At 50.3% G+C, this 20,070-nt stretch overlaps 1 protein-coding gene across 1 annotated transcript in view; it reads right to left on the reverse strand.

The window, feature by feature from the left end:
- The window catches only part of LOC132318651 (hydrocephalus-inducing protein homolog), a 164,634-nt gene that overhangs the window by 71,833 nt on the left and 72,731 nt on the right, over positions 1-20,070 (reverse strand). Inside the window, exons 13-19 of the mRNA XM_059826624.1 lie at positions 19,863-19,930; positions 17,651-17,886; positions 16,712-16,812; positions 14,816-14,951; positions 14,169-14,333; positions 10,402-10,554; positions 1,251-1,489 (exon numbers count right to left, since the gene is read on the reverse strand). Of these exons, the coding sequence (XP_059682607.1) occupies positions 1,251-1,489; positions 10,402-10,554; positions 14,169-14,333; positions 14,816-14,951; positions 16,712-16,812; positions 17,651-17,886; positions 19,863-19,930 (1,098 nt within the window). The remainder of the gene's footprint in view (positions 1-1,250; positions 1,490-10,401; positions 10,555-14,168; positions 14,334-14,815; positions 14,952-16,711; positions 16,813-17,650; positions 17,887-19,862; positions 19,931-20,070) is intronic.

Here is a 20,070-nt window from a genome sequence, read left to right on the forward strand (position 1 = left end):
TGTTACCGGGGTCCCACCTCAGCTCAGCCGGTGGCAGCTCTGCAGCCGACACCAACGGCAACAGCTCCAAACAGAGCCTGCGGGTGAAGGGCGGCAGAACACAATGACATGAACCACCCCAACATTGTCCCCTGTGTTGCGTAGCCAATTTGTGGCTGCACGGAGCACAGGACACGCTGGACAAGCACCAACCTCCCTGCAATGTCCCTGCTGATGTGGATGGCTTGTGGATGCATATTTAAGTCGCTAAAAATCTATCCTAAATGCTTATGGTGGGATTAACCTGCTCCAACTAAAATTTTAGGTATCGGAGCACTGTGGACCCTCTTTGCAGCCAGGGAAAGGAACAGGCACCTCGAGAAGGTGATGCCTCTCGCCCCAAAAGGTCTCCAAACACAAGGTGAGCAGCACTTTGCAAAGCCTTAGTTTCCTCCCCTGTTTAATAAGGATGTGCCTGGTTTCAGACACGCCTGTTAGGATCGACAAATCCCCTCCTCTGAGCCAAGCTCTTTCAGTTGAAACTCCCAATTTACCCCACCCAACCTCAGCAGATCTCTCCTCCTCTCCCTTTCAGAGCTGGGCCTGCAGCCACCCTCGCTTGCCCATGCCCCGGGCTGCTGCTGCGGTCTTGACGGAGGAGACAGGGAGGAAAGCAGGCAGGAGAAACGAGGAAAGAGCGACTACGTCTAATAAAGAGCAGCCCGGCAGGGGAGCCGGGGATGATGAGTGAACTGAGGGATGATACAGGGCAAAGACAAATTCTGCTGCTCCTCCAGGACTCCCAGGCAGAGGGGAAATAAAACAGCACCATTAATTTAGTCGAGGAGTTGCTAACAAGCTACCTCCACGGTTTTCCGCTGTTGCAAGATGATACTCCACAGTGAGTGAAAAAGCAAGCCATGTTACTGCAAAGGGAAATATGTTTATACTCGTAATGCAGCGTTTTCCAGCCGGAGGCTTTCGGGGACCTGCTGTTTTCCTTCGTATCTTTATTTGATAAAGTGAGGAAATAAAGGTATTATAACTAAGGGCAATTCAGTGACAATTTAGCAACTGGTGTCCATTTTGGTGGCTTTTGAGGGTATCTAACGTCTTTCAACTGGCCATAAAATGCTTCTAAAGGAATTCTTGTGGCTTCAGTGAAATGGAGCCAGGACCTTGAGCACGGGAGGAGAACTAGCCTGAAGGACCACAGCAAAACTCCTCCTGGCTGAGCCCATGGCAGAAGCGGGTGATGAGAGATATCCTACCTGAAGTGGGGTCCCAAGTTGAGCTCCGGACCAAAAGGTTTGTCAGTGACAATCGTGGTGCCGATGCCGACAGCCTGGACGGGGATGACGTAAGAACGACTGTTCTCTATGAACAGGTTCACCTCGTCCTTGAATTTCTCCGTGTCATCCAAGTTCGCTATGACGGTCACAGACACTTCGCTCTCAGGGGGGATCACTCCTCTACGGGGTTCAATCCTCCAGCGCGAGCGTTTGCCAGCCTGTAAGACAAGCCAAACACTAATGAGGATGGAAACCATGGACCCTGGTCTCTTGTGGGGCGCAGGAAAAGGAAGGACTAAAGATATGAGGGTAAAAAACATAAAGGCTTCATTTCCCTAAATCTAAGCTACAGTGTCTGGAAAGAACAACTACGCAGGAGCTTACACAACCTGTAATTTACCCTCCTTTAACAGACTCACTTCATTAACCCAGTCTTGCCCAACCCAAGAGATGCTCATCCTCAGGAGAAGGTTATTCCCCCTCTTCTTTTGGTCTCTCTTTCGGACTGCACACCAAGGGAAGCTACTTTATCTCTCCTACCTTCCCAACCACGGTCGCCAGGTTTGCATCAAGGCTCAAGGCCAGAGGAAGCCAGGACTGCTCAAATCCCACCGTGGCAGCGGGATACTGCTGAGAGCCTGAAGAATAACTCTGCAAAACCGGTCCATCAAAACCCCAACACCAAAGTCTTCTTTCCCAAGAGTTCGGCAGTGCTTTTCAACAGCCCCTGAAGGACTGAAGCACTCGGGCCCCACTGATCACCAGCTGCAGCGAGGTGTCCCACTGTCCTTGGCCTTGAAACATTCAGCTCTAAGTGTTTACAGCAGGGCAGTAAAGAACTAAGCAGAAAGAAAGGGCAAGACATGCCCTGTGGGCATGGCCCCGGCTTCCCAAGCGTTCTCTTCCTCTGGTCTCTCACAGACCTCCCTTTACAGATGGGGCAATAAGGGCGCTGGACCCCCAATTCCATTTAAAACCACGTTCGCAGGGAGCAAGCTTGCAGCAGACAAAGAGAAACGCATGCAATGCTCCCTGGCCAGCCTGAAATGCACTGGGATGTAGATGTACGGCTTCAAAGTGTCCACCATGATGTTAGTGGCACACGCACTCCACAGTTCAGTGCTGTGTTCGGGATAACAGGCACTACTCACCCAAAACACCTCAGTATTGTAAGAGAAAAGGGGGTTTTCTATTTTTTTTTTTTTTTTTTTAAATGAAAAGCAATGATGAGCTTGGAGGCCTGACATGATCCCAGTGCCTGATCCAGGTGAAGTCAGCTTGAGTTTCCATCTGCCAGGCTGGCGGCACTGAGCTCTAACAGGACACCAGACAGCCCAAGGGAGAAGAGCATCAGAAAACCAAGCAGCACTTCAAAGTCATGGAAAGCATTTTAAATAACCCCCCAAAACGAGGGTAAGACTAGCGGGAGGCCAGGGAAGCAATAACTTGCTGAGCATTCAGGGTCCCAGCAGCGTGGGTAGGCGCCCCAGCTACAATAACTCCTCAGGCTGACTGCGCCCTGCACGGAGAGCGGGTCAGGGCTGCATGCCTGCATCCCAGGATGGAGCATGCCAAAGGCATCACAATTATTCCAGGCGCTGGCAAAACTAATAAACTCAGTTCCATTTCATTTATCCTCTAGAGTTGCAAGAGAAAGTCTTAAAACAAAGGCAACATAAGGGTGGAATCACAGACTCACAGAATGAGAGGGGTTGGAAGGGACCTCTGGAGATCACCTAGTCCAACCCCCCCACCAGAGCAGGGTCACCCAGAGCAGGTTGCACAGGAATGCGTCCAGGTGAGCTTTGAATATCTCCAGACTCCGCAACCTCTCTGGGCAGCTTGTTCCAGTGCTCTGACACCCTCGAAGTAAAGAAGTTCCTCCTCACGTTGAGATGGAACTTCCTATGACCAAGTTTGTGCCCGTTACCTCTCGTCCTGTCGCTGGGCACCACTGAAAAAAGACGCCCCATCCCCCTGGCACCCACCCCTTCAGTATTTAGAAGCATTAATAAGATCCCCCTCAGTCTTCCCTTCTCCAGACTAAAAAGACCCAAGTCCCTCAGCCTTTCCTCATAAGAAAGATGTTCCAGTCCCCTAATCACCATCGTAGCCCTTTGCTGTACCCTCTCCAGCAGCTCCCTGTCCTTGAGTGGAGGAAGGTAGTCGGCACAGGCTAAACCCCGGGGCTCTGCATCTCCAGGGAGCGCAGGCTAGGCTTTTTTCACTCCTACACCTTCCACATCCATTACTACCTGCAACCTTACTCTCCAGCCTTCTGGTTTGGGACCTCATACTCTGTTAGGGAATATTCTTATATTCCCTTTGAGGTCTGGCTAATTATCATTTTGGTTTCTGCGCCCCCCAACACTCCCTGCCTGCAGAGGGTAAGCAGTGCTTGAAAACCAGGCTGAACCTCAGGGTGTCTAGCGAGACTGGAAGATGGCAAACAAAGCAAAAACCTGTCAGCAGAGCTCTACCTGCTTACCCAGAGAGACTACAGTCACTGAAAATTCATCAAATCAGCACCACATTTATTTTCATCTCAAAGGCCAGTGATGCACACAACCCCAGGCAGGCAGACAAGAGAAGACTGACCTCACTCACCACATAGGATCCCACCAACCCTCTGCTGTTGTCCCTGCATCCCATGTGTAGCCTCAGTGGAGCCTCAGAGGCATCCACTGCGCTGCCATCAGCCAAGGGCTACCCAGCCAACACGTTCATGCCAAGCCGGTGGGTGTTAAGTCTTCATTGACGGTAATGTACAACTTTTCCTCTGATTCATGCTGACACAGGGTAGCTCGCTTGAAAAGGAGACCTGATAGCTCTGCTCCAGAGGTGAATCTGCAAGTCTGCTATCTGACAAAGCTCATTTATCAAAGCTTGGCAACAAGCCGGGCAGTAAATTGTACCCAAGAAACTATTACTGAGGAATAACGATAGGCTGTCTCGACGGAGCCAGACTTTGCATTTCCCAGGGTGACCCAGCGCAGACCCACCAAGCCCTACCAGGCCAACAGCCCACTCCGGAGGAGCGTGATTTGCATCGCGTCCTCATTCCTTCAGTCAGCGTTTGGTGCGGGTCCGAGGGGCAGAACAGTGCATCACTGAACAGGAGACCTGCCGGGACCAAAAGGCTCTGCCGGGCCACATTCACTCAGGTTTCTAGGTCAGCTCCTGCCTACACCCAGCCAGGCTGTGTCCCAGAGACAGGAAATCTCATGGAGCCATGCTGAAGAATTCCATCACTTTGGAGAGCAAGATCTAACTTCTGATGACACCCCTGCTACTTGCTTCTCCCTGAATGCTCTGGAAAATGATGCAATAGCCGTACGCACTGGATAGACAAAGACAGTGGCTATTTTTATCCCTGTAGGAGCTTGCGCTATCGGACATCAGAGTCCCTGAGTGCTAGGCAAGGGTAGGGATCAATCACTTAATCAAGAAGTTCAATGCTAAGATCATTAGCTTCTCCCAGGACAGATTTCCATTGCCAAAATTTGATGATAACAGACACCAGCGTGCATCTGAGAGACGGATGGATGGATGGAAGGATGGCTGCCTGCCCTAAGGGACGACTGAGGAGCCACCACACTCCGTTCTCTTGAAGCTACTCAAAGCGAGTTAATTAAAGGGGTCTGGTCATTCTGGCCTTGCACAAGCGAAAGAGGAAGCAGAACTCAGTATTAAAAATGCAGCTGTACTTTACCAAGCCATAGCTCTAGGGAGAGAGCGTTCCCACCACGTCAGGCTGACCCATCGCTCCTCGTGGAGGTTGCACATGATGGGGAAATAAAACCCCATCATACCTCAGTTGTGCGGAGAGCCTTGTCCCAGGTGTTTTCGCAGTCCTGAGGTGGGGGACCCCACCTTCTTCGTTTCCAAGCTACTCTTTAGCCGCACAAACTGCCAGTGGCAGAAAACAGCACAAAAGCACCCCGAGCCCCAGCACGAGGTGGAGATCAGAGCGCGAGGCTGACTAGGTGCTCCCACCAACAACCAGCCTCCTCCCGGCACCTCAGCACCAGCATCTCCTCGGCAAAAGCATGGGGACCACCTTGGTTTAGCCTCTGCCCCAGCGCACCATCAAGGGGATGCTTTATGAAAGCAAGAGGCAGAGCCTTTAAAGCCAGTAAAAATATAAAAACTAAAGCATGGCACTCACTGCCACTGACAACGCAGCCTAATTTGTCACGCTTGGTTCAGCTAATAGCAGACTGGTGAGGGAGCTAACGAAGCCTCTCTCCACCTTTGGCCCCTGCCCACAGCTCACCCCTCCAGACCCCATCTGCCCTCCCCACTGAGCTGGGGAGACCAGTGCCACCGCTCTGCACATCGGGGTTCGCCAGCCAGGACTCAGGCACGGCTTGGCCGGCTGCTGCCCAGCACAACATTTAGTAACCAAACTCCTCCCGCTTTTCCTTTGGGAAAAGCACTCCGCTGAGTCACTCTTGCTTGTAGGAACATAATTGCCTTGAAGACTTCTACCCTTCTTTAATTCAGTTGGCCAACGGGTGCAGCGCAATACGACGAGCTTAGTTTCCCTAGACGAGCAGAACAACAACTTCTTCAATTACTGAAATACAGCAATTTTGAAAGGGCATGAACTCATATAAGATACCTGACATGATAAAAAAACCCTTTTCCCTGTGGCCAGGTTTCAGGCACCTTTTCCAAGGTCTCCTCCAAACCTCTGCTCCCCTAAGAGCCACATGCCCTGGACCTAAGCCTGTGCAACCCTGGCAGGGACACGGCCTTCCACCTTCCTCAGCTTTTCATACAACCGGTCGCCAGCACAAGACCGGACCCTCCTGGCCCTGACCCCCGTTCATGACCGATGGCGTGAGTTTCCAGGCATGGTCCAGCTCTGGCATGACCAAGCTGGGTGGAAATCAGCAAATCGGTGCTGCTGTATTAGCAAAACACAGCCTTTAAAAACCAAACCAATGGTTTAAGTCTAAAGGTGAGCTTTCAGAGCACCATGAGGCTCTGCTGGGACAGCTCTGGAAAGAGTTAAGCCTATGCATCTTATCTTCAAAAGCTCTGCTCACCTTGGAAGAGACCACATATTCAGGGCCAATGCTGCCCATACCCTGCAAAGTTAATGTAACACTCCTCTCTAAACAGCATTGCAGGTATCATTTGAAGGGCACGGCACTGCCTGCGTCTCGCTACGAGCAAACACTGACAGGCTGCCTAATTATTCAGATGCTCCGGGAAACAAAAAAATAAATGTAATTTACAGTAGATTTCAAAACCACCCTCTTGCCGATTCAAGTCTGCTCCGACTTCAGTGAGAGCAGCTGGAGAGAGCTACGAACAATGCTGACAGGCTCTGCGAAGCCTTCCCTCCCGCAGCCTGCACAATTTGCTCAGATAACAAAATCGCGCATCAGCCAGAACAAGAAACAGAATCACTAAAGCAGCATCCCTTTATCGGCACTGGTTTGAAGTTTATCTCCACGTTTTGCTGTCCCTCTGTATGACCATTTCTTTCACAAAGGGAACGTCGTCAAAAGCTTGAGATAATAAGCAATGAAATTAGTAAATGAAACAAATCCTGCACTAAATGAGGAGAGAAGCAAGTACGGGAATGGGAACTGCGTGTTCTCTCCTTGCTTACACCGAGTTTGACCAAAACTCTTTATATGCTGCCTCAAAATCAGTTGATTTTCTCCACTGAATCCCAGTGAGAAGATAAACAGTTACAGCTTTTTTTTTTTAAATAAACAAAACTTGGTCTCTTCTGCAACGTCAGCTCCAGTTCAACCTGACGGCAGCTCATCCCTGGGAAGGTGGAAGGGGATCTGCTCCCCAGGCGCTCTCCTGAAGACAACAACACATCTGGCTGGACAACCGCTGCTGGAAAAACCAGGTGGCAGCGAGCTCCATCAGGAGCACAGGGCTCTGGATTAGGGAGGTCAAGGATCCCATCAAAGGAGACTGGACCTCAAAATTAGGAAACAGAGCACCGTCACTAGAAGAGGAAGTCCCAAGAAAGTTTTTTTCTCTCCTCCCTCATTACAAGGCACCAGGAAACCACCGTTTGCCTCCCTGCGGTAGCACATAACAGACCCAGCGCGGTGGTTATGCAGGCAGAAGAAAGCTGCCGCTGATTAACAAAAATTACACCCTAAGCCTGTCTTCTCTTTCCTGATCACACAGGCGTGATACGCAGCTGCCTTCCGTGATGCCGAGAGATGTCATTCTTAGCAGCCAAATAAAAGATGCCCGAGAAGACAGAGTGACAACAAACAAGTAGGAAAAGATCAAAGAAAGATGCTTTTCCCTCTCTGCCTTTCTGCAGGGAGAGCAAACGCTTCCATTAATCAATACAACTCTTCTGCACTTGTCAATACGGCAAAAACCAGACACTTAGGGAAACAGGAAAAAAGATGACAGCGGCGGCAAGGAGGAGAAACAGCCACTTTTTTCAGCAGGTCGCATCAGCCCCCAGCTAAGCTGCAGCAGCTCCTTCATGTTGACCTACTCCTCCAGTCTTTTTTACCACGAAAAAGGCAAATGCTCCTTGCTGGATCCAGAGGATGCTCTAACGGGGCTGCCTGGCAGCTGGGAAAGCAATCTGACAAGGAAAAGTACAGACAGACACAAGATTCAGTGGATGAGCAGGGGATGACACGCTGGCCCCAAGGGTCACAGCCCTGCAGCTACCCTGGCAAGCAGGGATAAGCCAACCAAGGACATGGGTATGAAGTCCCTACACCCCACTACAAACCCAAAAAGCCCCATCGCAATGCACAGCTTTGGAGGTTTTTTTATTTCCTTCCTTCTAGTGGCAGAGATGCTCAGTGCTGCTCCCCGCAACTCATCCGACGGAGAGAAGAGGGGTACAGGGAAGCCTGTGCACAAGGGGTACTCCAGGTAATTCCTTAAGTCACTATCCCGGAGTGAAGTTATCCACAAAAGACATCTCTGCTTGCTCAGATAATGCTCTTTTCTCCCATAAAGCAAGAAGAAAGCTCGACTTGACAGGAACAGCAATTTGCACGTGATGGTTAAGGACACCACCATGGCCATCTGCATTACAGCATTTCCCTTTTCTGTTCTGAACAAGACACCAGCCTTTGATTTGCCTTGTTGCTGCCCCTTAATCTAATCTCATTCAGGTTGTTGAGCTGCCAGTCAGCGTGCTGTAATGTTGCTGTGAAAATGTCAATCAATAGCTCTTTCTTTCGAGTGGGGAATCGTGATCTAGAAGCCAGACTGCAAAGAGCCACGGTTTCGAGATTAGCCATCAAACGGGAGACAGGGATATCACAGCTCGCTGTCCTGCGGCAATCTCCAAGCAGGAAATCAAAGCAGCAGCTTTGGCATCTTCGAGAACACAAGACTTGGGTTCAGGGGCACAAGGGAATGAAGGATGCCCAAGTCACCCACCAGCTAGGCTAAGGGACAGCCGGAGCCAGTTCTGCTCTCAGATGTACACATGCAGGTCACCCTGCCACCCGAGCGCATCTCAAATTTTATCTCCAAAATTACTCAGTCCTCTCTTCTTCCCATCAATAAACTGCCAGGCAGCCTAAGGCAGCAGCAAAGGGCAAAACTTCAACCGAGGCAACAAAACAGCACCAATGGAGGCAGCCGCTGGGGGCAAGGGAGGTGCTGGAGCACACCTCGCCTGCTGCAGTGCTGCTCCCATCAGGCAGGCTCAGCATCACTGTCTCCAAGAGTCTGAAGAGCCCTTGCTGAAACGCCTGATCCAGCAGGTTCCCGGGACCTGCCTCCTTGAACACCTCCAGGATAGCAGCAGCTATCCTGAGAAGCTGAGATGCTCACCATGGGGTAACTCCATGCTGGGGAGTCAGCAGAGGGGCTATGGAACAGCAGAGGCCATCTTTGCTGCAGGGAAAGAAACCATCCCTGAACCACCTCATATTACAGTTCGAGTTATTGATTAGCACAATATTTGCAGAGATCGCCGGGAAGCAGGATGGGATTTATTGCCCAGTCCCATAAATTAGGGCACTGAGGCAATGGAGAGGCAGATACACCCCTGCAAGCCCCCTGGGTGCACTGCAAGCTGCCCAGGGGAGGGAGGGAAGGCATCACACCCCGACGGCAGTACCTAAACAGAGCTCTGCAGGTCAGTCTTGGGTACAAGCATGCAAACCCCATCATTTACACACCAGTACCACCCATCCGAGGTGGCTTGCTCTCTGCAGAGATGGAAGGCAGGTTTTCGTTGTGGAGCCAAAGAAAGCTGCCCTGGGAATCCCCCACTTTGAGGTTACATTTATGCTCCTGGGCACAGAAACTGGAATGCAACAGCTGCAAAAGCAGCAGGAGGGAAATTCAGCCTGGGTTAACCAGCCCCAGAACTCCAACCCACCACAGACAAGCACAAACCCCCTCCAAACCCTGTTTTCCTGCCCTGATCCCCCCTCCAGTGGGGAGCACATCCCACCCAGCCTCAGCACCCGAGCCCTTCCCGCCTGCATCAGCCCTGCTCCCCATGCCAGGGAAGCAGCCAAGCTCTCCTCCTGCTACGCAGCTTGTCACACTAGGCAGCCTCCATGAATTAAATAACCTTCTTCTGCAGCTAGTCTCCAGAGATGCTCTGCAACGCTACGGAGTCCACAGACTCCGTCGCTACACCACCCTTACAAACATATTTTTGGGCAACAACCCAGCTGGGGTGACCCCCCGTAAGTGTGAAACTCGCCTCCCCACCAGCAGTTGGAGGACAGACCTCACACCCTAGTCTCTATCATTAACAGGAGGTTGAGGCAACGGAGATGCAGACGGAACAGGGAAACCACAGGGCCACCCATGCCCTTTCAGGAGCAAAGGGTCACAGGGTTCCCTTCATCTCCTAGAGCTCCAAAAGCATGACTCTCCGAGCTAAATACCTTCCACAAAACAAAGGGACAACTTGTAAAAATGATCCAGACTCATTTTTGCTCAAACATCTATACAAACTCTCTATTTTACTGAGGGGTGCCCCAGCTAAAACCACCCCCAGAACCAGGCTCCTCTTACCGCATTGTGATGGAATATCTTGCTTTCTCTCTCGGAGAGCGATACGGAAATGTTGTGCATAAAAATCAAGTCACGGGCTGTTATGGACCAGTCATTTTTGTTGGGAAATAGCCCCACAGATACTTACCATCTCTGCCCAGAAGGATGCAGGGATGACAGTCTGATTGGAGAGGTGGAGAGTTCGGGAAGCGTCTTGCAGAACTTGGACACTGCCGAAATTTATCTTATGTGGATGCACGTAGACAACTGGTCCTTCTCCAATGCTCACTAGATGGATTTTCTGCTCCAGGAAGCAGGTAGGAAAGATCAGAAAGAACAAGGAAAGTTTAAAAAGATTAGACAGCTCTAAGGGTACTCCTACACTGAGGGATAATTAGGTGGTTTGAAGTTTTCAGTGTTGCAAGACTGAAACAGAAAGCCTGGAGCAAGTGTGGGATCTGGAGGGATCCCATCTGAAAGCCACAAGCTCCCGCTATCAGGGGATAAGGAAACCCAGTTTCCCACGCTTGCTCTTTCACACCTCCTCCACACTGTTAGCTCTCCTTCCGCTACCCTGTGCCTGCTCAGTCTTGCCCCAAACCACCTTCCCTGACTCCTGCTACTGCACAGCCCCACTTGGAGAGTGACTTTGTTAACATTCCCAAAGCGACACTGATGAAAACCAGCCCAAGTCAGAAGCAAAGCAGGCTCTTCAGAGTACGGATCACAGAATCACTGAGGTTAGAAAAGACCTGTAAGATCATCAAGTCCAACCATCAACCCAACACCACCATGCCCACTAAACCATGTCCCGCAGTGCCACGTCCCCACGTTCCTTGAACACCTCCAGCGATGGTGACTCCACCACCTCCCTGGGCAGCCTCTTCCAATGCTTCACCGCTCTCTCCGGAAAGACATTTTTCCTAATATCCAGCCTAAACCTCCCCTGGTGCAAATTGAGGCCATTTCCTCTTGTCCTGGTGTCCCCTCACCAGCTCCGTCGGCCTTCTCTGGACACGCTCCAGCACCTCAAGGTCCTTCTGATAGGGAGGGGCCCAAAACTGAACATGGCATTCGAGGTGCGGCCTCACCAGCGCCGAGTACAGGGGCACGATCCCCTCCCTACTCCTGCTGGCCACACTGCTTCTGATACAGGCCAGGATGCCGTTGGCCTTCTTGGCCACCTGGGCATACTGCTGGCTCATATTCAGCCGGCTGTCAACCAACACCCCAGGTCCTTTTCTGCGGGGCAGCTTTCCAGCCACTCGTCCCCAAGCCTGGAGCGTTGCGTGGGGTTGTTGTGACCCAAGTGCAGGACCCGGCACTCGGCCTTGTTGAACCCCATACAACTGGCCTCAGCCCATCGATCAAGCCTGTCCAAAAGTATCATGCAAGTTAGTTGCCTCTGACTTGTGCTTATGAGCATTCCTGGTATTATATGAATAACAGACATTAATTATTAATTACATCATTCAACCAGTATTTTTTCTTTTGACAGTCCAAGACCCCAAAGTTTTCTTCTTGCAGAACTGGCGCAGACTATTAGAGGAGGAATACGGATCTCTTTGCTAAACCACCTTCTCACATCACTAAAAATGGGAATTTCTCCAGTCTGGCTGGATTTCATCGGTTCCAAACACCCCAACTCTTAAACAGCATCTGAACGCATAAAACTCCCAACCCTGACAAGCTGCTGTACGATTCACTGGAGGGCACGGAGTATGATTTAACCACAAAAGAAACCAGACTGATGTAAAACCTTTAATAATGTCTGACTCAAGGAAATGGCATTGGCAGCTGTCAGGATCGCTAGTCCAACTCAGCCAGAAGGAACAGCATCCAGAAACGCTCATCCCTTGACAGAACACTACTGCGTGCAACTAAGAGCCAAAAATCACATACCACGGCTGGTACCTCAAAAATAAGGGACCTGAAGCTACACATGATGCTGGAGCTTTTATCCCTCCGGGAGGAGGGAGGGACGGAGACCTGCAGTCTGGGTGATGCTGCCCAAAGCTCCCAGGAAGAAGGAGCTGGAGGGAAGAGCTGTGCCTTGCCAGCTGGCCTTGCTTCCACGTGACAGCAGGGCATAAGCAACAAAGGCAGAGCAGAACACTTTGGAGATGGGCAGAGTAACATCTGGGGGATGCCCAGGCTAGTTGGCCTAGTTGGCTAGGAGTGTCTACTAACACCACATATCCTTGCCAAGGAACGGGCTTTTAAAAAAATACAACCCCTTCATCTACAGTTGTCTTAAAAGGGATGAGAAAAAAACCCCGTTCAACAGTGTTACAGACAACATGGCACACAGGGAAAGGCAGTAAAAGGAGACAGCAACTTTGCCATCAGTCATATTGCCACACTCTTGGCTTTGTCGATGGGTATGTAATGTCACATCTGATCATTTAGGAATGAAGAGCGTCCGTCCCTGGCAGACAGCCACGGTTTGAGTGACTGCTTCATTCTGATAGAAACCAGCTGCCAAATGCCCTGCGCGTGGCACACAAGGCTGCCTTGCCACCGTGACCCCAGGGCTGGGGTTTTACCAGCTCCTTAATGCAGGACATCACCTCCAGTGATGGTGACTCCAACCAAAAAAAAAATAAGGTGTTCAAGGAACATGTGGACGTGGCATTGCGGGACATGGTTTAGTGGGCATGGTGGGGTTGGGTTGATGGTTGGACTTGATGATCTTTCAGGTCTTTTCCAACCTCAGTGATTCTGGGAGATTACATACACCAAATGGAAGCTGGCATGCAGTCACTGACAAAGAAACTACCAGGCAACAGACCCGTGGAGGGACCCTACACAACCTGGATGAAAGATCTGTATGATATTTCACCTAAAGACTCGGTATCAATTCCAAACGGCCTAACCTAAGTTAACAAGAGCAAGCTTAAATTTTGCTTTATTGGAATACATTGCAGCGATTCCCCTGAGGTCAGATTCGCATGATATGATCTAGATGGGCAGGATTTGCCACCAGTGCAGGGTGTGTAACAAGATGGTTAGCTGTTCTGCTAGCTCGGAAAGCTCTGGACCAAGGAATGACTGAAACAACACCCAAACTATAGGGCAGTCCTATAGAAAATGCAAAGAACCTCACCTAACGGCCAGAAACTCAGGTCTGTGCTGCCAACATACCCAGCGAGGTTCCTAACAGCACTCGCTGGGCGCTAGAAGCAACCGAGCATAAACGCTGCACGTTCAAGTTCAACTTCATGGGTGCACGCACTCGCTCAAGCTCATGCTGGTCATTTCTTTAGGGACAGCTAGGATTTTCCAGCTGAAATGCTCGCCCTTTGGGCCAAAAATTGACATATTCCTCTCCCAACAAAAACAATTAAGGTAAAGTTTGAAACTATACATGGTTTAGCCCAAGGGTAAAAGCTTTGCAAATGGTGCTGAGACTCACGTGTCTGTGGCTGGGACTTTTGGCAAAGAGATTTGATGGATATTTCTCAGACACAATGGGCCTGACTTCAGAAAAGCTGAAATCCAGCTTTGCACAAAACATCACTTCAGCATGGTTTCTTACAGGCTCGCTTTAGCAGGATGCGGGGAGGTCCCTGTGCGCTCCTGAACTACAGTCCTAATGACACAGCAGTTGGTGCTCATCTAATATCACAGCAGAGTGTGAGACCCAGGGATTGGGCTGGGTTTCAGACTGGGCTTGTTATCCCATCTCACATATCCGTAATGAAACGCGGTGTCAGACACTTAGATTACCACCTAAGAGAATACCATCCTTCCTCTTCTCTAGGCATTAGCCGTTGCTCATGCCATGAATCCCATCCTTCCTTGTCCACGCCAGCCATATATTACAAGTTCTTGTTTTCCCAGGAAGAATCCCTGTACACTTTATGCCCCACCAAGACGAGTCGCGCAAAGGCACGCATCTCCCCTAGCACTCACCAGTGGGGATCCTTTGCTCCCAAAGACCGCGACGTGAGCAACTGTTTCCTTCTCTCCCGTCACCTGGGCTTCCAGCATAACCGGGACCTCCACCAAGCTGTGAGGCTGGATAATCCCACACGGCACAGGGCTGGAGTACCACACAGGAGCATCCTTCTTGTGTTCCTGTAAGGCACAGAATCAAACCCAACATTAAAGCTTCCTCAAAGGTCACTCTGAACTCCTTGACATCTACCACAATGATAATTCCCACATATTTTTAAAAAAATCCCTAGGAGAAAGCAGAAAGGCACAAAAACAGATGCAAGACTAGTATGAGCTTAGCGTCCTGAGGGGGTCCAAGAGCTGCTGCAGGCACAAACACCCGCTCCTGTGCTGGCAGCCTCCTTGCAGCTGCCTTTCGTGACCCTCTAAGACCTCCTATGTGAACGCACCCCAAAGACTAGACTATAAACTGTTTCCTAAAGTTTATATTCAGGCACGTTCCTATTTAACTGCTTCCTAAAGTTTCTATTCGGGCAGGTTCCTGTTCTCAGCAAACCTTTAGGTTTGAATATAAACCAGCAAGGTCTTAGCCAAAACTCTTTTTTTTCCCTAATAAACCCCTCGATAACATTTGAGGGCAGGAGGCAGATGCGATGACAAACCTGAGGAAGAACCATGTAGCAGCCTGGAAGATTGCTGTCATTCGCAAGGGTCAGTATCTGCCGGTAAGGGAATTTCAGAAAGCACCGTCCAAATGTCATGACTGGGTTGAGCACTCGCAGCTGAGGAACTATGCATCTAGGCAGAGAGATGACCAAAAGGGAATCAGAGATCCTGAGAGAATGTACAATTTCTTTGCTCCCCAAATAGCACGAAATAGAGCATAGCACGTGTCACTGCCAAATGGATGTTTAATACCCCTACAGCAATAAATTGCCTTTAATTTCTTTTTATACAACAACCTCTTGTAAAAGGAGGAGCAAACCCTGAGCAGAGCACCGTGCCCTGTCCCAGAGCTGTCTGATGGGCACCTTTGCCCCAGGAGGCTTGCGAAGACACCTTGCACCCTCCTGACGCTCCCAGCAAGGCATGAGCCCCAGGGGAGCCTTCCCACCCATGACCAGGGCTCACCAAGCCTCAGGGAACACAAGACCCCAGTATCTCAGTAAAAATGACTCCTCTCCCATACCACTCTTGCCCCGCCTGAAAACTCAGCCATTTACCCCAGCAGCAGAGGGCACAAGCCACCACCTGCCCCACGCAGCGGGTGGTCACCCTTTCCCCATGTCTGTAGCTACCTTGCTCCGCAACCCCCACGGCGCCATACACTGTCTGCTCCCATTTGCACTCATTTTACAGAATTGCAGCCCAGGCACTGACTGGACAACTCTGCCACTTGCAATGAAACCTGACACCCACTGCAGCACAACAGCATCAAATCCGGCTGCAGCAAGAAAAACTTTTGGCATAAGTCCGGGAACATTAATGCTCCAAAGAACCAGAGGAAAGAAGAGAAACCTGAGCTCCCAGAATCACTGAGGTTAGAAAAGACCTGTAAGATCATCAAGTCCAACCATCAACCCAACACCACCATGCCCACTAAACCATGTCCCACAGTGCCACATCTACACCTTCCTTGAACACCTCCAGCAATGGTGACTCCACCACCTCCCTGGGCAGCCTCTTCCAATGCTTCACCACTCTCCCAGGAAAGACATTGTTCCTAATATCCAGCCTGAACCTCCCCTGGCGCAACTTGAGGCCATTTCCTCTTGTCCTGTCACTTGTCACTTGGGAGAAGAGACCAACACCCACCTCCCCACAACCCCCTTTCAGGTCGTTGGAGAGAGCGATGAGGTCTCCCCTCAGCCTCCTCTTCTCCAGACTGAACAACCCCAGCTCCCTCAGCCGCTCCTCATCAGACTTGTGCTCCAGACCCCTCACCAGCTTCATAGCCCTTCTCTGGACACGCTCCAGCACCTCAAGGTCCTTCTGATAGTGAGGGGCCCAAAACTGAACACAGCATTCGAGGTGCGGCCTCACCAGCGCCGAGTACAGGCCCACGATCACCTCCCTACTCCCGCTGACCACACTGTTTCTGATACAGGCCAGGATGCCGTTGGCCTTCTTGGCCACCTGGGCACACTGCTGGCTCACATTCAGCCGGCTGTCAACCAACACCCCCAGGTCCTTTTCTGCGGGGCAGCTTTCCAGCCACTCGTCTCCAAGCCTGGAGCGTTGCATGGGGTTGTTGTAACCAAAGTGCAGGACCCGGCACTTGGCCTTGTTGAACCTCATACCATTGGCCTTGGCCCATCGATCCAGCCTGTCCAGATCCCTCTGCAGAGCCTTCCTACCCTCCAGCAGATCAACACTCCTGCCCAACTTGGTGTCGTCTGCAAACTTACTGAGGGAGCACTCGATCCCCTCATCCAGATCATTAATAAAGACATTAAACAAGTCTGGCCCCAAAACTGAGCCCTGGGGGACTCCGCTTGTGACCAGCCACCAACTGGATTTCACTCCATTCACCACGACTCTCTGGGCTCGCTCTATACCTGGCTGTGAGAGGCAATGCCAGCACCTCCTTGCCAACACCATCCACGTCCACCACCAGTGCCAGCTCATATCTCTTCACAGTGTTGGAACACAGGGTGACCTGGCGGAAGAGAAGACCATCAAATACTGCATCGCTCCCAAAAGCCATTGTCCATGTGTGGTGTCCTCCACTTCTCCTTCCACAGGAAGGAAAGGGAGGATTTTGCTCTAATTCTTCTGCTGGTCCATGTACACAGCACAGGCTCTGCAAGTAATAAAAGTCTTCTGACAACATCTGCTTTGTTAAATACACCGTGCAGTTATCAGGGTATGTACAAGGTAAATTAAAGCACAATTAGACTAATGCTCTACTCACCACTGTATTAAAATTAAGGGACCAATTTGTAATCTTGACTACAATAGCATAAATCCAGAGGAAATCTGCTGACTTGAACGGAATGAGTTCAGCTTTATGGGGGGAAGGTGAGAGCAAAACGTGGCCCAGCAGATGCTGTGCAGTTCACGGCTGCCAGAGCTTTTTCAGTCCCCATTGGAGATCGCTGCAGTGAATACAGCTCCTTCTGCTCAACAGGACAGGAGAAATAAGACCGGGAAGAAAGGCAAACTGCTTTATACAATGACACCTCTCTTTTTAACAGCCACCTTCTGTTCTCATTCTTCCTCTGCCCACTTTAAATCAAAGAAATCGCTCTAAGCAGCTCTCAAAAACACAGGAGTGGCTTCTGTACTTGACTATACGGTACCAGACCTTCTGCTTGGGATTCTGGAAACAAAACGGTGCTCCTTCAGAAACGTCCCAGAGTAACCCAGCCAACAAAAGCCTAACACTAATGCATATATCTTACTCGCATTATGCTGGCAGCACTAAAGCCCTCTCATACATCAGTGAAGCTTCAGCTCCACCTGCTAAAGCATGTATGGCCGGACTCTTCCCATACCTCGATATCCATGACGCCCTGGGAGTGGATGGTCCCTCTGCACGGTGTTATGGTAAATTCAGTTGGCTTGACGTAACCCTGGGCTCCCCTTCTCCAGGATGGGGGAGCATTGTCCGACATTTGAACAAAACTGCTAACGCTGGGCTCTCCTGAGCCGTCCCCAGGAATGCGAAGGGTGAAAGTCATGGGCACCAAGGAGGTGTTAGTGAGACGACACGACAAGGTGCGAGGGAAGCCTAGGAAAAAAACACAAATATGAATTTATGCGCCAATTATCCCATGATTCCTGGTGTGAATATTCTGTTATGATAAAACTGCACCTGGAGTTTAGCTCTTCTCAATCTGAATTAGAGCTAATTGACAAGCTAAGCAAGGAATTAGTTGTCACTTAAGCTCCCTTTTATGCTGATCAGAGATTGCTTCCTCGGCAATGGCCACTCTTAATGATGCCGAACACCAGAATTTCGTCTCTCTAACTGAGGACTGTTCTCACATGCCCCAAAAGCAGCACCAATTATTTCTCACTTACGAGCGTGCATCCAGACAGACCATTGATTCGGAAAATTCAGTCCATAAAATTCCCTGTTAACTTTGCGAACACTCCCACAGTTTTCAATATATAAAAGCAGTGTATTGTCATTGAGGAGAAGCTCCAGTAAGAGAAAGGATGGATGCAGTGGGATACCACAGCACGATGCAAAGCACTCTAATGCAGTTTCTCTAGGCAGAATCCTTAAGGCATCTCCTGTTTTGGGGTAACCAGACTCGGCTCATCACAACTTGCAGCCCACTTCACAGGAGGCAAGCCTGATGCTTGCTTAGAAAATTAGCAGGAACCATGTCTCACCTTACCTAACAAACGGGGACATCACATCCACGCTGCACACTGGCTTTGGTTACTGCCCGCAAAGGTTTACATCACTTTAGCTTGGATACTTGCTTTCCATAATGCAAAAGCAGTGATACAACCACACCTGGTGGGAATGTGCTGCAGAGACAGGACATCAGCCCACAACCTGCTCCGGAGTGGACATCGGGCTTGGCTGGCCAGCTCTGTGAGAAAGAGACATCTCCCATGGCCTGCTTACCAAGCGTTACTGGAATACGGGTGGGGAGGAAAACCATCTGCAGACACAGCGGATCGTTCATCCGTGCCCACCAACAGTGACCACTGCCCACCTCCAGCAACTACTCCAGCAAACAAAAAGGACAAACACAGACTTCACAATCCCAAAGGAGACCGAAGTCTCCAGGGGCAGACAACAGCCAGCAGCAGAGCTAAAAGAAGCAAAAATACAGTAGCTGCCTTCAGCTCTAAAGGCCTTATTAATGAAATCAGATTAAAAGGATGAATCTCCTATTACATAACCGTATTTCTGCCTGGTGCGTTTCTTGTTTTATTTATTCAAAAGGAAATAAAGAAGTGGCAGAGTGGTGCTGTAGGGAGGGGAGGAAGCAGCTCAGGGAAGGCAATGAGTTTTCTTAGAAAGTCCATGAACAGCATGACAACACAGAGGCATCCTGGGTGCAGAATGATAATGGCCCTTCAATCAATCCACAATTGATTTCACATTTCAACTTCAGAGCATCTCAGTAAAAAGCCTTTTGTGAGACGGAGATAGAGAACCAGAATCTGCATTTCAATGGAGACGCTCTGGATGCTCAGCCACCGGATCCATCAGCAGAGCTGGGCTTTTGGCAGGGAAGGAGGAGCCCAGATCTTGGAGGACATCAGTGCCCCATGCCGAGCTATTGCTTGGGCATATTACCTGGGAGGTGAGAACGAGGTGCCCTCACAGCACTAATTAACATCTCACACTAAAGGTCAAGTGGGAAATGGTGTCCTTGCCTTGCAACACGCACATTGACCCAGAGCAGCTACAGGCTAGGACGTGGCTTCAACTCCCTTCTCCTGCAGTCCCATCCCCTGGGACCTTCTGGCACAAGGATTTTCACAGCCATTCTGCTGCCAAGCATTGGGAGCTTGGGGCTGAACAGACTATGAGGGACATCAGAAAATACTGACTTTCTGTTCCTTTGGTCCTATCTGATCTCACAATGGCACAATACTGCCTAAGCAACCAGCAGCCCTGGTTTTAACACATGGAAGGCTGCTATGGAGGAACACAAGTGACATGCTCTTATGTGAAGTGCTCTGTTTTGGTAACGCACAGACCTCTCAACCTATGCTCCAAGCCCAGGGCACACTCACCGAAGGAGACGTCACCAAAGCAGAGGGAAGGTACACTGAAATGAAAAGTCGGTCCGATGACACAGCCCCTGTGAGAACAAAGACAGGCAGAGAAGGCGTTGGTTTGGTTAAAGAGAAATGCAAAGTGTTCAGCTTTCGTTACCGCCTGGAGGGATAAATGCTGGTCTCAGAACTACAGTGGGTTTCAAATCAACCCATCGCCCTTCTG

This window comes from Gavia stellata, chromosome 18, assembly GCF_030936135.1.
Source record: "Gavia stellata isolate bGavSte3 chromosome 18, bGavSte3.hap2, whole genome shotgun sequence".
Taxonomy (NCBI): Eukaryota; Metazoa; Chordata; class Aves; order Gaviiformes; family Gaviidae; genus Gavia; species Gavia stellata.